General features: G+C 45.3%; 1 protein-coding gene across 1 annotated transcript; it reads left to right on the top strand.

The window, feature by feature from the left end:
- The first annotated feature begins 10,705 nt into the window (after positions 1-10,705).
- Positions 10,706-11,647, top strand: LOC113246753 (olfactory receptor 10Z1). The gene has a single exon (XM_026487443.3). The coding sequence runs from the start codon at positions 10,706-10,708 to the stop codon at positions 11,645-11,647; it is 942 nt and encodes a 313-aa protein (XP_026343228.2).
- Positions 11,648-13,831: the final 2,184 nt, after the last annotated feature.

Genomic DNA, 13,831 nt, shown 5'->3' with positions numbered 1-13,831 from the left:
TTCTTTTGTCCTCCTAGACCTGACGAGACTTTTCTTTCTTGGCCACATGTGAACCATGTGACTAATCTTGCCCACCACCCTTCCTTCTTTCCTGTTTCCCACTTCCTCTCAGTGTACCCATACCTGCTCCCTGTGGGTGGTAATCTCCCCAAGAGAAGACCAGAGCATTGTTTTGTCTTCCTGCCTGTGGCAGTAATATTAGGAGGGGCAGTGTCTAAATGGTCGCCGGGCTTCCTTAGGGGCATTTCAGGCAAGGCTGCCTAGCACCCGAATTTAGTGTCTCCACACCCACACTTGCAGCTTGTTGTTCGATTTTCCCCCCCGCAAACAGCCTCCTGTCTCAGACGACTTTCTCCCCTCCCACAAACACTGGATCCCCTACGCCCTTCCGCTTATCGCTAAGCCTTGTGCACAATTCCTGCCTCCGGAGAGCACTTTACACACGAAAGTTTCCTAGTTCTCTTGACCCTTCACAGGATCTCTGAAGAAGAGCAATTGGACTGTGGAACTCAAAGATGAATCGCTGAGTACCCAGAGTGGGGTGAGGGGGAGAACCGAGGGGCAAAGCAAGTTGTTTTTAGTACCTGGTGTCCTCGGTGCAGAACTCAAGCTCTTTCTTTTCTTTTTTAAAGGTTTATTTATTTAATTTAGAGAGAGAGAGAGAATGGGGAGGGGAGGAGAGGTGCAGGGAGAAGCAAGGGAGAGAGAGTCTTAAGCAGCCTCCAGGCTGAGCCTGATGCGGGGCTCGATCTCACAACCCTGAGATCATGACCTGAGCCGAAATCAAGAGTCAGACACTTAACCGACTGCAACCACCCAGGGGCCCCTCAAGCTCTTCCGAACATACCAATTGCAGAACAACCTGATTTCACACAATACGCCGTGTCCCCTCCTAAACAGCCCAGAGGGCTTGGGTTCAAACCATCATTACACTGAGAAGCATTTTGAAAATGCACATTGTCAGCAATACCTATTCCAGGGCAGCTTGTTCCTTACCTAGTTCTTTTTTTTTTTAAAAGATTTTATTTATTTATTTGACAGAGATAGAGACAGCCAGCAAGAAAGGGAACACAAGCAGGGGGAGTGGGAGAGGAAGAAGCAGGCTCCCAGCAGAGGAGCCTGACGTGGGGCTCGATCCCAGAACACCGGGATCACACCCTGAGCCGAAGTCAGACGCTTAACGACTGCGCCACCCAGGCGCCCCAACCTAGTTCTTACCTAATGGTGCGCTCAGTGCCTGCTTGGTGGACAGTCAGTAGTAGCGGGTGAATTTCAGACTCCCCCCCACTCTGACATATTCTGATGTCTGTGTGTGTAGTGGGGTGAGGGTATCATAGCCCACCCTACCCTCACCTGTCCCTGAAGTTTTCCCTAAATCAACTTGTACCAAATTCAGTTTGGAATATGGATCCACTGACAAAGAAATACACACCCTTCCTTCCCCAGTCACAGAGAAATGGTAACTTGAAGAAAATGCAGGGACTATGAATTGTGAGGAAAACAGAGTCAAATCATCTACCAGAGTTTCCTACCTTGTGTGTTTTATCAGGGCCCAAAGCCAACTCAGTGCTCGGGTTATACTCGTCCACGATGGTCCTCACGTTGTTGGAAACATGCTTTGTTCTTCACTCAGAAGAGACAGAGAGCCGCTTACTGTAAAAGTCACTGGCCTAACGCTGCATTTTTAGCTTTATCCTGTTAGTTTAATGACCTTGGGAAGTCCGTGAACCTTCTGGGTCTACGTGTCCCTAGCTGGAGAGTGAGAAAAGGGCTCTGATTTTGTGCAAGCTTTGGCTTCCTGTGGCCTAGAGCTTCTGACTTGAGCCGTGAGGCTGGGCCACGCGAGCTCTGTTCTGTTTCTACCACTCGCTAAACCACAGTGGTTAAGAACCTCTTCTACCAGTTCAGAGCTGCTGTCTGATCATCACGAGGGCCTGAGGTTCCTCCGCTCTAGAGGCTTGGCTCTGGTTAGGAGACCCTCGGGGATTCCTCTCTCCTTTCATCAGAGGGAGCAAGAGAACTTTCTCGCTCGACTTTGTAATTTCTCTCATTAGTTACAGGGCTTTGTGTAACCGTGACTAGTAAAACTCTGCTGGGGATCTCTGGGGATTTAAAACTTGCAGAGTTCATATTCTGTCCGTGCTAATTCGCAAGTTTTGTTTTGGCAGAGGGGGGAGGGAGGCTCATCCCCAGTGCCCCCCCTCCCTGACACTCTCACCCTCTCATCACCAGCTCCCCTCCTGGGTATTTGGGAAGGGCTCACATGTCTGAAGACTGTCCTCTGAGAAGGAATGGTCTCTTCTTACAAGGAATTTGCACCTTGGTGGAGGAAAGGAGACAGAGCCTTTGGAAAGGGAACAGCACTTTTGGGTGCCAAGGGCTGAAACTGTTCAGAGGAGACGGGACACGTTGGAGCTGAGTGGTCAGAGGAGGAGCCACGGAGGAGTGCTAGGAAAGACCATAAAATAAGAGGCTGGGATCCCCGTTCCTGGGATACATTGTTGTGGTCCAGCCCTTGCAACGATGTAATGACACAAAATTGATTGAATAAATAGATTTCAAAAGAATCGTATGCATATATATATATATATATATATATATATATAATGGCAATGAGATTTTTTAAAAATTATTTATTTCAGAGAGAGAGAGACAGATTTGAGCACAAGTGGGGGGGAGGAGCAGAGGGAGAGGGAGAAGCAGACTTTCTGCTGAACAGGTTGCCCGATGCGGGGCTCGATCCCACATGACCCTCCCACCACCCTGGGATTATGACCCAAGCAGAAGGCAGATGCTTAACCGACAGAGTCACCCAGGCGCCCCGACAATGAGATCTTACAAACATTTGAAGAATATACACAAATGGGAAATAAGCACTTGAAAAGTGCTCAACATCATCAGTCATTAGGAAAAATAAAATAAAATCACAATTAGATTCCACTACACAACGAGTAGAACGTCTTTAAGAAAAGAAGATTGGCCATACTAGTGTTGGTGAGGATTGGAAGAAGTGTAACTCACACACTATTGTTGGGAATGTAAAAGCTTTAAAATAGTTGAAAATTTTGGGAAGTAGTTTACCAGTTTTAGAAACTTTGATCTATTCAAGTTCCAGGCAAAACGGTCTATATTCACATTTCTCAGCCCTCCCCTCTAAATACACCTAAAACGCCTGGAAATAACTCAACCATCCTAAACGTGACTCTGAAAGAAGAAACAGAGATGATGGGCTGGCCCAGGACCTCAGCACTTGAAGAACACCAGCAAGTGGGCTTGCAAGGATTTCTTTTGATGCCCCATGTGTTCTGGATTGAGGTGCGGGGAGCCCTGCAACCTGCAATCTCAAAATGTCCACAGGCAAAGGCAAAAACAAAACCTAAATAAATAAATAAATAAATAAATAAATGCAAGCTACTTTTGTTCTCTCTGGCAAAGAACCAAGAAAGGGGAAGCCCTGTAGGGACTTAGTGGGGAGACTTATAGCCAGTGGCAGTGGGGACCCTAATCTTCCTACACCTGCAGGGTCAGCCCCCCCTCCCCCCCCCCCCCCCCCCCGCCACCAGCCACACCTCATCCACCCACAGCAGCATCAGAGCAGAGCCTAGGGGGTAACCTACCCTCGGCCTCAACCCCAGGAAAAATCATATCCTGAGCCACAAGGCAAACCAGAAGAATTTTTTTTAAGTTTTTATTTTAATTCCAGTTAGCTAACAGACAGCATGATGTTAGTTTCCGGTGTACGATCCAGTGATTCCACACTTCGAACGTCACGTGACGCTCCTCACAAGTGCTCACCTTAATCCCATCACCTATTTAACGGCACGGAATTTCAAGGGATGGAGATCGTACAGGGGACATAGGGTTCTCTAACCATAACGGAATCAAATTAGAAATCAAGAACAGAAGACGATAGGAAAATCTATAAACACATGGAAATTAAACAATATTAAGCAATCCATGGTCATAGGGGAAATCTCAAAGGAAATACAAATGACTCCCATAACTGAATCAAAACGAGATTACAACATACCAGAAGGTGTGGGATGCAGCTAAAGCGTCTATGAGAGCGGAGGAGTCTCTAATAATGATTTAATTCCTATCTCACGAACCTAGAAAAAGATAACAAAATTGATCCTCAAGTCGATTTATACGCTTAATGCAATCCTGTCGAAATCCCGGAAAGCCTTTTTTTTTTTTTTTTTTAAGAGAATGACAAACACAGTCTAATTTATATGGAAAGTGATGAGTTCTGGAATACCCATGATGCTCTTGACGAAGAAGAATCCAGTGGAAATCACTCCACCCAGTGTTAACGCCTACTGTAGAGCCGCGTTAATCAAGACAGCGTGATATTGGCAGAAGCTAGTACAGAGCCTGACTCCGCTTCGTGGTTTTCTGACAGCTTTTAAACCTTTCAACTCCTACCTCTTCCCCTTCTGCCCCACAGCTGGACAAGCTGATAAAAAAGCCTGGGGCTCTGTCTTGAGGGGCGGGCGGGAGGTTCAAACCACACAAGTTCTGCTGGGAAACCTCACCCCGCCTTCACTCCCTAGCCCTCCTGGAACTGACCAGCCAGTCTCCTTCTGCCCTTGCAGTGTCCCCCCCCCCCCCCCCCCCCCCCCCCCCCCGGCAGGGCCCTGTAGATTCAGAGCTGCTGCCCCTCTGTTTCTTCATGTGGGAAAATAAACAAATATATATACACATATTTATAAAATCTCCCTGTATATAAAATTACATATTGCATATATATGGATGTTTTAACACCATTCCTATAGTTCATTTTTAAATAGTGTATTCAGTGGAATTTAGATGCAACAGTAATTTGCTATCTTAGACCTTCCATTTTAAAATGTATTTTGTATTTTTCTCTATGAACTTCTCTGATATATATGCATGTAAATATTTATTTGTTTATAAGTTTTTGATGGATCACCTTATCATACAGAAGTATAAACAAAAATGTTTATAAGTTGATTTTTTAAAGGTTTTTATCATATTTTATATACAAGAGAAAATCTGATTAAATGTGAAAATTAAAAATTTTAATGTAAAATTGTCCCTGAATGAAAGTAGTGCTTTAAAAATTACCTTACATATCAATGAACAGTATTTCTTTTTGCTAAAATAAGACAGCTTGGGATTAATTTTATTCAAAAAAAAAAGTTTTTTTTTAAGAAAAGCAGTGCTACTCAATTTTTTTTTATTTTTATTTTTTAAAGATTTTATTTATTTATTTGACAGAGATAGAGACAGCCAGCGAGAGAGGGAACACAAGCAGGGGGAGTGGGAGAGGAAGAAGCAGGCTCATAGTGGAGGAGCCTGATGTGGGGCTCGATTCCAGAACGCCAGGATCACACCCTGAGCCGAAGACAGACGCTTAACGACTGCGCCACCCAGGCGCCCCAGTGCTACTGAATTTTTTAAATTCCTTTTAGGTTATACTTCCTTGGTAGCCAAATGGTCTATCATCAAAAGTTATTTTTAATAACATATTGGAGGATAATTTTATCAGTTCTTTTTTCCTACTTTCTCAAAACAATGATATGGAATCTATTTGACTTGAAAAAATATTTATTGTCTATCATTAACATGCAATTTTTCAGTTTCTGGTCATTTGGGCTGTTTCTAAGTTTTTCATAATTATGAATTAAGCAGCTAAAACACTTATACAAGTCTTTGTGTGGCCATATGCTTACTCGCTCTCTGTTTAGCTTTGTACAAATTGGCTTTTCTTGTAAAGTTGTTCTGCCATTTTGCTCTGCCATCTGCTCTTTGATAAGCAGAAGTTTAATTTTTGTGGTTTGATGGATCAGTTTTTTTATGTCTATGCATTTTTGTCTCCTGCCTAAAAAAATTCTTTGCTTACCCCAAGGTAAGGAAGATACTCTTCTGTGTATTCTTTTAATTGATCTGTTCTTTTAGATGTTTACGTCTACACCTCATCTGGGATAATTCGTGTATATGGAAGGAAGTGAGGATTAAGTTTTTAGTTTTGTTCTGTTTTTCTTATACTGAAATGCAGTCATTCCAGTACCATCGGTTGGAAAGACTTTCCTTCCCTCGTTGATTTGCACAGGCAATCTTATGGAAATTGATGGACCTGAATATAGATGTGACTGTTTTTGGACTTTACATGTTTTATGGACCTATATACTTACCTTCTTGCCAGTAGCAGTGTTTTCAATATTGTTATTTTATAGTAATTTTTAGCTCAGGTGTTTAATTCACCCAAATCTCTCATGATTGTTTAGATCTTTTCATTTCCAGATAATGTTTAGAATTAGCTTGCCCATTTCTACACAAATCCTGTTTAAATTTTTTTTTATCGAGGTGCACTGAATCTATAGGTAAATTTGGGAAATCAAGATTACAATATTGAATCTTTTTATCCATGAAATTTATCTATCTTCATTTATTTAGATTTTCTCTAATCTTATCTCATTAATGTTTAGAGTTTAAAATAGAGAGTACTTCCTCATCTTGTCTTAAATTTAATTCTAAGTGTTGATTCTAAGCATCTATGTTTGGATGCTATTAAAATTGACATCTAAAAATGTGATTTCTTATTTTTTGTAACTAATATAAAGAAAAACAATTGATTTGAGAACTTGCCAAGTGTACTTATTAGGTTTGTAGTTCTGTAGATTTAGTAAGATTGTGCAGGTCCTCAGTCATGCCATTTGCAAATGAAGAGTTTTACCATCCCTTTCAAATCATTATATCTTTTATATCTTTTTCTTTCATGATTTCACTGGTCTGGACTCCAGCGCGATGTTGCATAGAGTGGTCAGAGTGCTCATCGTAGGGAAAAGAGTTCAATATTTCACAGAGAGGTAGGATAGTGGGTTGAGTTTTAAAAAGAAACAGGCTTTTATTAAAAAAAAAATCTATCAATGGATATTGATTTTTACAAATAATTTTTGTACAAATATTGAGATGGGTAGATTACCTTTTTTCATTTATTTGACTAATCTGGTGAATTATTCTCAGAACATTCTCAAATAATAAATCAGTCCTGCATTCTTGGAATAAATCCCTTTTGTCATGAAATATAATTTTTTTTTTACATATTGCTGAAATATAGATTTTTCATGAAATAGGCTCAACCGCATTTTGGAGATGATAGAAGAAAGGACAGATGGATTGGAAAATAAATCAATAGAAATAAGTTGATCTGAAGAAGAAAAAAATAAAGTTAAAATGAATCAATTCTGTGAGATTTTCAAGACAATACCAAGTGGTTCAATGATTGGAATATCAGAAGGAAATGAAAAGAGAAAGAGAAAGAAAATATTTTAAGAAATAATAGCTGGACACTTCCCAAACGTGGTGGAAGACAATAACATACAAAGTCAAGACGGCCAACAAATCACAAGTAAGAAACACACAAAAGCACATGTAAACACATGGTTCTCAAATTGATGGAAGCCAAAGGTAAAGAGAAAACACTGAAACAACAAGAGGAATTTGACAAGTTATGTGGAGTAAAATGACAATGTCACTAACGCCAGCATTGGCATCAGAAACTAGGGAGGACAGAGACCTTGCAAATGGCATAAGGGAAGATGAAACAAAGTACCCTGTTGACCAGGAATTTTTATCCAGCAAAACTATATTTCACAAATAAAGGCAAAATGAAGAAATTTTCAGATAAAGAAACATGAAGATAGCTGCCAGCAAGCATGCCCTTTAAGAAACACTAAGGGATGGGACGCCTGGGTGGCACAGCAGTTAAGCGTCTGCCTTCAGCTCAGGGCATGATCCCGGCGTTCTGGGATCGAGCCCCACATCAGGCTCCTCCGCTATGAGCCTGCTTCTTCTTCTCCCACTCCCCCTGCTTGTGTTCCCTCTCTCGCTGGCTGTCTCTATCTCTGTCAAATAAATAAATAAATAAAATCTTTAAAAAAAAAAAAAAGGAACACTAAGGGAAGGCTGACGGACTCTGAAACCCATAGTAACTTGGATACACAGGAGAGAATGAAGAACACTGAACATGGTGAATGTGAAGTTAAATATGAAAGATTATATACACATATGTAAGTATTCTCTACATTTTTCTAAAAAGGACTGTTTATTTTTTTTTTAAGATTTTTAATTTATTTATTTGACAGAGAGAGAGACAGCCAGCGAGAGAGGGAACACAAGCAGGGGGAGTGGGAGAGGAAAAAGCAGGCTCCCAGCGGAGGAGCCTGACGTGGGGCTCGATCCCAGAACGCCGAGATCACACCCTGAGCCAAAGGCAGACACTTAACAACTGAGCCACCCAGGTGCCCCGTGCATGTTTAAAGATTACAACAATGTTGTTAGTGGATTTAAGTAAAAGCAACTATGTCATTGCAACTTTTCTATATTTTACTGGAAATCATTCAATATTAAGTTTAAGTAGAGCGGGATAAGTTAAAAATGCATGCTACAATGTCTAGATCAACAGAGAAAACAGCAGCACAAAGAAAATGGCTAGGAAGCCAACAGTTGTACTGATGTGATACTAATTTCCACATGTCTGCTCGACTGCTGACTGAGCAGGTTACCATGAAGGGTGTTTCCGAGTCCACTTCTTACTGTGTTATCACCTGGCAGTGTTATCCTCAGGAAGGAATTTTCCCACGCTTTCCTCTTCTCATCTGAAAAGGAGGGTAATCATAAAAATCTTTAAATATTGTGAGTGCTCAATTCATCTAAGGAGGTCAGCAAAACGTCTGGCATTGAATCCATGTCAACAATCATCATTACCGTTTCCACTGAAGCAGCGGATGGTGGGGAGAACGCGTGTTGGAGGTGCCGAGTCACACTGCAGCCTACTCGGGGAAAATTCACGTTGGGGGAAGGGTTACACGGCACGAATAACCCTGGACTTTCGGGACATTTTCAAGTTTCAGGACAATCAGTGATCCAGATACAGTTATTGCAATATTGTGGAAAGAAGATAGAGGTAAACTTGCTTTTAAAAAAGATGTGCCTGGGGCGCCTGGGGGGCTCAGTCAGTTACGTGTCTGACCTTTGACGACCACTCGGGTCATGATCTCAGGGCGGTGAGATGGAGCTCGAGCCCTGCACTCAGAGGGGGTCTGCTTGGGTCTCTGCCCCTCCCCCCCGGGCTCGCTCTCTCGTGCTCTCTCTCTCCAAAATAAACAAATAAATCTTTAAAAAACTAAAATAAAAAGATGTGTGTGAAAGAAGTGGAGTGGACAGATGAGGATGGGAAGACGGCGAGGCTGGGGAACGCGGGTGCTCTCAGCATGTGAACGTGTGTGCCTTTGACACCGGGCGCACGCTGGAAACGGTCATCTCCAGCTCTCGCGACAACAGCAGGGGAAGGTGAGTCCCTGCGTTTTTACTCTACATCTTACAGGGAGACTTTAAAAGCATGAATCTGAGTTCTGTGATCTTGGGTGGGTCACTTAAACTCTATTAGGCTCGGTTTTCTCTTCTATAAAATGCAATTGTCAACCCTTTTTAACCAGGTCATTTTAAGTTTTAAAGGAGATTTAACGTGTGAAAATAATAAATATAATATCTAGCACATAATCGAATTATTGTTTACATCATGATCCTGGCATCTCTGTGTTCACATTTCCTTTTCTGCTTTCCCCGTAAGAATATTCACGGTAACGACAAGCTCAGTGGGAGCTCCTTCCTGAACCAGCTCCCACGGGGACTGGGGCACCTCAGAGACAGACGCTGTTTTGACGGAAGCACAGATGACTCACCTCCTGGGACCACAGGTGTAGAAGCTATCCTGGTATCACTTGGGAGCATCGCCTTTGCTCAGAGAAGGAGTGTCTGAGACAGATGTCAGGTCTCCTCTCCTGCAGGCAGGGCCGCGGGAGGCATCTACAGTCTGGCTGCCGAGAAGCGGGGCTCCCCTCCCCGTGAGGCTTTTTGGGTGAGTGCAGAGCCCTCCCCGGCCCAGTCTCCCAGCCCCAGCCTGGCCTGACCCTGAGGGGTCCGCCGCTTCCTGGAGTCTGCTGCTTGGACTCACGTGGAAAAGACTTTGGGGAGGGCCACACAGACAAGGGATTGTCACTGAGCTCCGTCTTTGTGGGAACGTGTCCCACAGTGTCCGAGAAGAGTCGTCATTGTCTGGGGGAAGGCATGTTAGGTTAGGATTCAGGCACTTTTTCCCTAGTCTTGGCTCGGGCACCAGACCTACAAAATAGCATCCCCTGAGCCGCCCCAGGTCACGTTCCGCGGGCAGTGGGTGTGTGTCCACACGTGTATTCTTATGTGGCTGTTACGATGTTGGTACGAATAGATGTGCAGTGCACAGTCTTCTGATTTATGTGCTCTCTCAAAAGATATGCCTTTGTAACACGCCTGGTGTCCTGGTGGACGCGGTCATCAATGGCAAAGGCGCCGTGCACGAGTTTCAGGTGTGAGAAGTGTGCATGATTGTGCATGAGCGCTTTACATGTGCTGTGCGTGTCTATCTGTATAGCCGTGTGTGTTTGCGGACACGTGTGCACACTATGTACCTTTGTGCGTGCGCGTGTATCTACGTGCATGCGAGAATGGACCCGTACATCCGCGTGTCTAACGCTAGAAATGCCTTTCTGAGATCTGGTGGCTGTCTCAATGAGAGCTCGCTCTTTGACTTACAACGGGCCCGAAGAAACGAGAATCCACCTCCCCCTGCCGTCTAAAGAAGCGGGGCACCTCCCAGCGAGGTGGAAGGACCGAGACCTCCATCGGGGTGCCGCCCAGGATGCGCCGGGCCAATGTGACCACCTGGAAGGGGTTTGTGTTCCTGGGCTTCTCCGGCTTCGGGGAGCTGCAGCTCCTGCTCTTTGCGCTCTTCCTGTGTCTGTACCTTGTCACCCTGGCCAGCAATGTCTTCATTATTGTGGTCATCAGGCTGGACAGCCACCTGCACACGCCCATGTACCTCTTCCTTTCCTTCCTGTCTTTCTCTGAGACCTGCTACACATTGGGCATCGTTCCTCGGATGCTGTCCAGCCTGGTCGTGGCGGGCCGGGCCATCTCCTATGCGGGCTGTGCCGCCCAGATGTTCTTCTCTGCCTCGTGGGCCTGTACCAACTGCTTCCTTCTGGCTGTCATGGGCTTTGACAGGTATGTGGCCATCTGTGCCCCGCTGCACTATGCCACCCGCATGAATCCTGCCTCCTGTGCCCAGCTGGTTGGCGCCTCCTTCCTGAGTGGGTACCTCTTTGGGCTGGGAATGACCCTGGTCATTTTCCACCTCCCGTTCTGTGGCTCCCATGAGATCCAGCACTTTTTCTGTGACACGCCTCCCGTGCTGAGTCTGGCGTGTGGGGACACAGGCCCGAGTGAGCTGGGCATCCTCGTCCTCAGCCTGCTGGTCCTCCTTGTGTCTTTCTCCTCCATCACCGTCTCCTACGCCTACATTCTGACGGCAATCCTGCGGATCCACTCCACCGAGGGCCGGAAGAAGGCCTTCTCCACCTGCGCCTCGCACCTCGCGGTGGTCGTCGTGCACTACGGTTGTGCCTCCTTCATGTACTTGAGGCCCAAAGCCAGTTACTCTCTTGAGCGGGACCAGCTTATTGCTGTCACCTACACTGTGGTGACCCCTCTCCTCAACCCCATTGTTTACAGTCTAAGGAATCGGGCCGTGCAGACAGCCCTGAGAAGTGCCTTCCGAGGGACACTGCTTCGGAGACGATGAAGGCTCCGCCAGTGGGACAGTCTCTTCTGTGTAGGCTGGACCGAGATGAGGAACCCAGGCCAGTGGGCCAGATACTCGGGGCTCAGATCAAAGCTGTCCCACCCCCAGTGCCCTGGGAGAGCCCCGTCCTGCTGCCTGCACTTCCCCGCGGCTGCTGCGGAATATGGAACAGGATCTCCCGCTCTGTTCGCTGTGCTTAACTCGCCCCGAGCTCAGAATCCGAATTTCCACTTTCAGCCTCAGAGACGCCGCTGCTACGGAAGCCAGATTCATTAAGAATTTTCCAGCTCTGGGGCGCCTGGGTGGCACAGTGGTTAAGCGTCTGCCTTCGGCTCAGGGCGTGATCCCGGTGCTCCGGGATCGAGCCCCACATCAGGCTCTTCTGCTATGAGCCTGCTTCTTCCTCTCCCACTCCCCCTGCTTGTGTTCCCTCTCTTGCTGGCTGTCTCTATCTCTGTCGAATAAATAAATAAAATCTTTAAAAAAAAAAAAAAAAGAATTTTCCAGCTCTGCTGAGCAAGATGAGAGCAGTTCGGCTTGCTCAGGTTCAGAGCAGGCCTGGCTGGAGTCCTATCAGGGATCCCGTAGAGATTTTAAAATTACTGCATAATTAGACTATCCTACCTTGAATGCTCTCCCAAGATCTGAAACTCAGTGGGAATCCCTTTGATGGATTAGTTTGAATGCTCTGTTAGATGAAAAGGAACGTTGTTTTCTCTCCCCCATGGGGTGTCTTTCATCTTGTTTTTTTTTTTTAATATATCATTGTCCTCTCTATTTTTGACTCATTGTCACTTTGTGCTTTTCCTTGTCATTGGCTCTCCCAGTTGGTGGATTGTATCTCAGAGAAGACATAGGTGTCCTATTTTCTTTGATAGTTGTCATTGCTCTGGGATGGCCTCCTACTCTTGGGCGTTGAGGACCTCCTTGCTTGTCTCTCTCCCCAGCATGGACACTACCTGCGGACTCTGCAGGGGACACGCTCTCCCGTGTAGTGCACTTCCCACCTGCAGCAGGTCGTGCACGGCCCAGACACTCTTAGGGACAAGTAAACGTGTGATGAATCCTCAAGGCTGTCCGGTAGGAGTTTGAACACGGGCCCTGTAACTTACGGTGTGATGCTGGGTCTCAGCCCCCATGTCCTCATCTGTAAAATGGTGGTAACTTTGCAGTTTTGCATTGCTTACTAAGCAGAACCATGTGTGCAAAGAATTTAGCACAACACCTGGATCCTGATGATCTTCCCATACACGTCGGCTGATTTTACTGGTAACGTGCTAAGCAAAGTGATATTGGCTCTTAGTTTAGGGAGAGGTTAATCTTAGTGGAGAATCAGAGACTTCGCGTCTAAGGTAGGACTGGAATTGGTTCCTAACGGGTGGGTAAGTTTTGAATGCAGCTGAGTGGGAAAAAACATATTCTGAAACAGGGACTAGAATAACTGAAGGAAATCTAGGGCTGTTTCAGAGTGTGGTGAGTTGTCCAGACGGACTGAAAATGTGTCCCAAGCGATGCTCGGTTAGTTTGGATGAAGACTTCTTTGCAGACGGCAGTTTCAATACCTTGCTTCAGACTTGATCCCTTCAGCAGTGAGAGAGTAAACCTCTGAGCGGAGAGCAGAGTAGCATCTGGGAACTGACTTCAGAAGATTACTCCACAGCAGAGAGGATGACAGAGATCAGCAGAGAGAAACCAGAGGCAAGAGGATCAGTGAGGCATCCAGCGCCACCGTCCTAAACAAAGACATGGAGACCAGAACATGGATAGTGGGGCTGGTAGCCTAAGAAATTACAGACAGAAGAGGTTCTGAAAATGCAGGATTCACATAATTCAGCAATGAGTGAGCAGTGGGGCACGATTTGAGACAGAGAACTTACATTGGGGGGCATATTTTTTTCAAATAGGAATCCATATTTTTTCATGCTCTCAGGGAAGAAACATAGCCTCTACTTAGAACTTCGTGGAAACTAAATTTGGGAGGAAGGAAGCCAGAGCCCAGAGAAGAGAACAGGTTGGGGAGAGGTAGGAGAGTTAGTCAGATGGCAGAAAGGGTCCGGGTCTCGGAGAAGGGCCAAGAACTCTCGGATCCTTGTCACCGTACAGACTGGGAGTAATCTCCCCTTTGCACTGAGGCTATCTGAGCAACTTCATTTCCAAAATCCATTCATTCCATCTAGCATAACA

The sequence above is a fragment of the Ursus arctos genome, unplaced genomic scaffold (assembly GCF_023065955.2).
Source record: "Ursus arctos isolate Adak ecotype North America unplaced genomic scaffold, UrsArc2.0 scaffold_2, whole genome shotgun sequence".
NCBI classification, from domain to species: Eukaryota; Metazoa; Chordata; class Mammalia; order Carnivora; family Ursidae; genus Ursus; species Ursus arctos.
The sequence above is the reverse complement of the archived record's forward strand: the minus strand, read 5'-3'. Positions and strand labels throughout refer to the sequence as shown.

Bases quoted from the DNA above. Each gene is read 5' to 3' on its own strand.
- LOC113246753 (XM_026487443.3), top strand. From the start codon at position 10,706: ATGCGCCGGGCCAATGTGACCACCTGGAAGGGGTTTGTGTTCCTGGGC.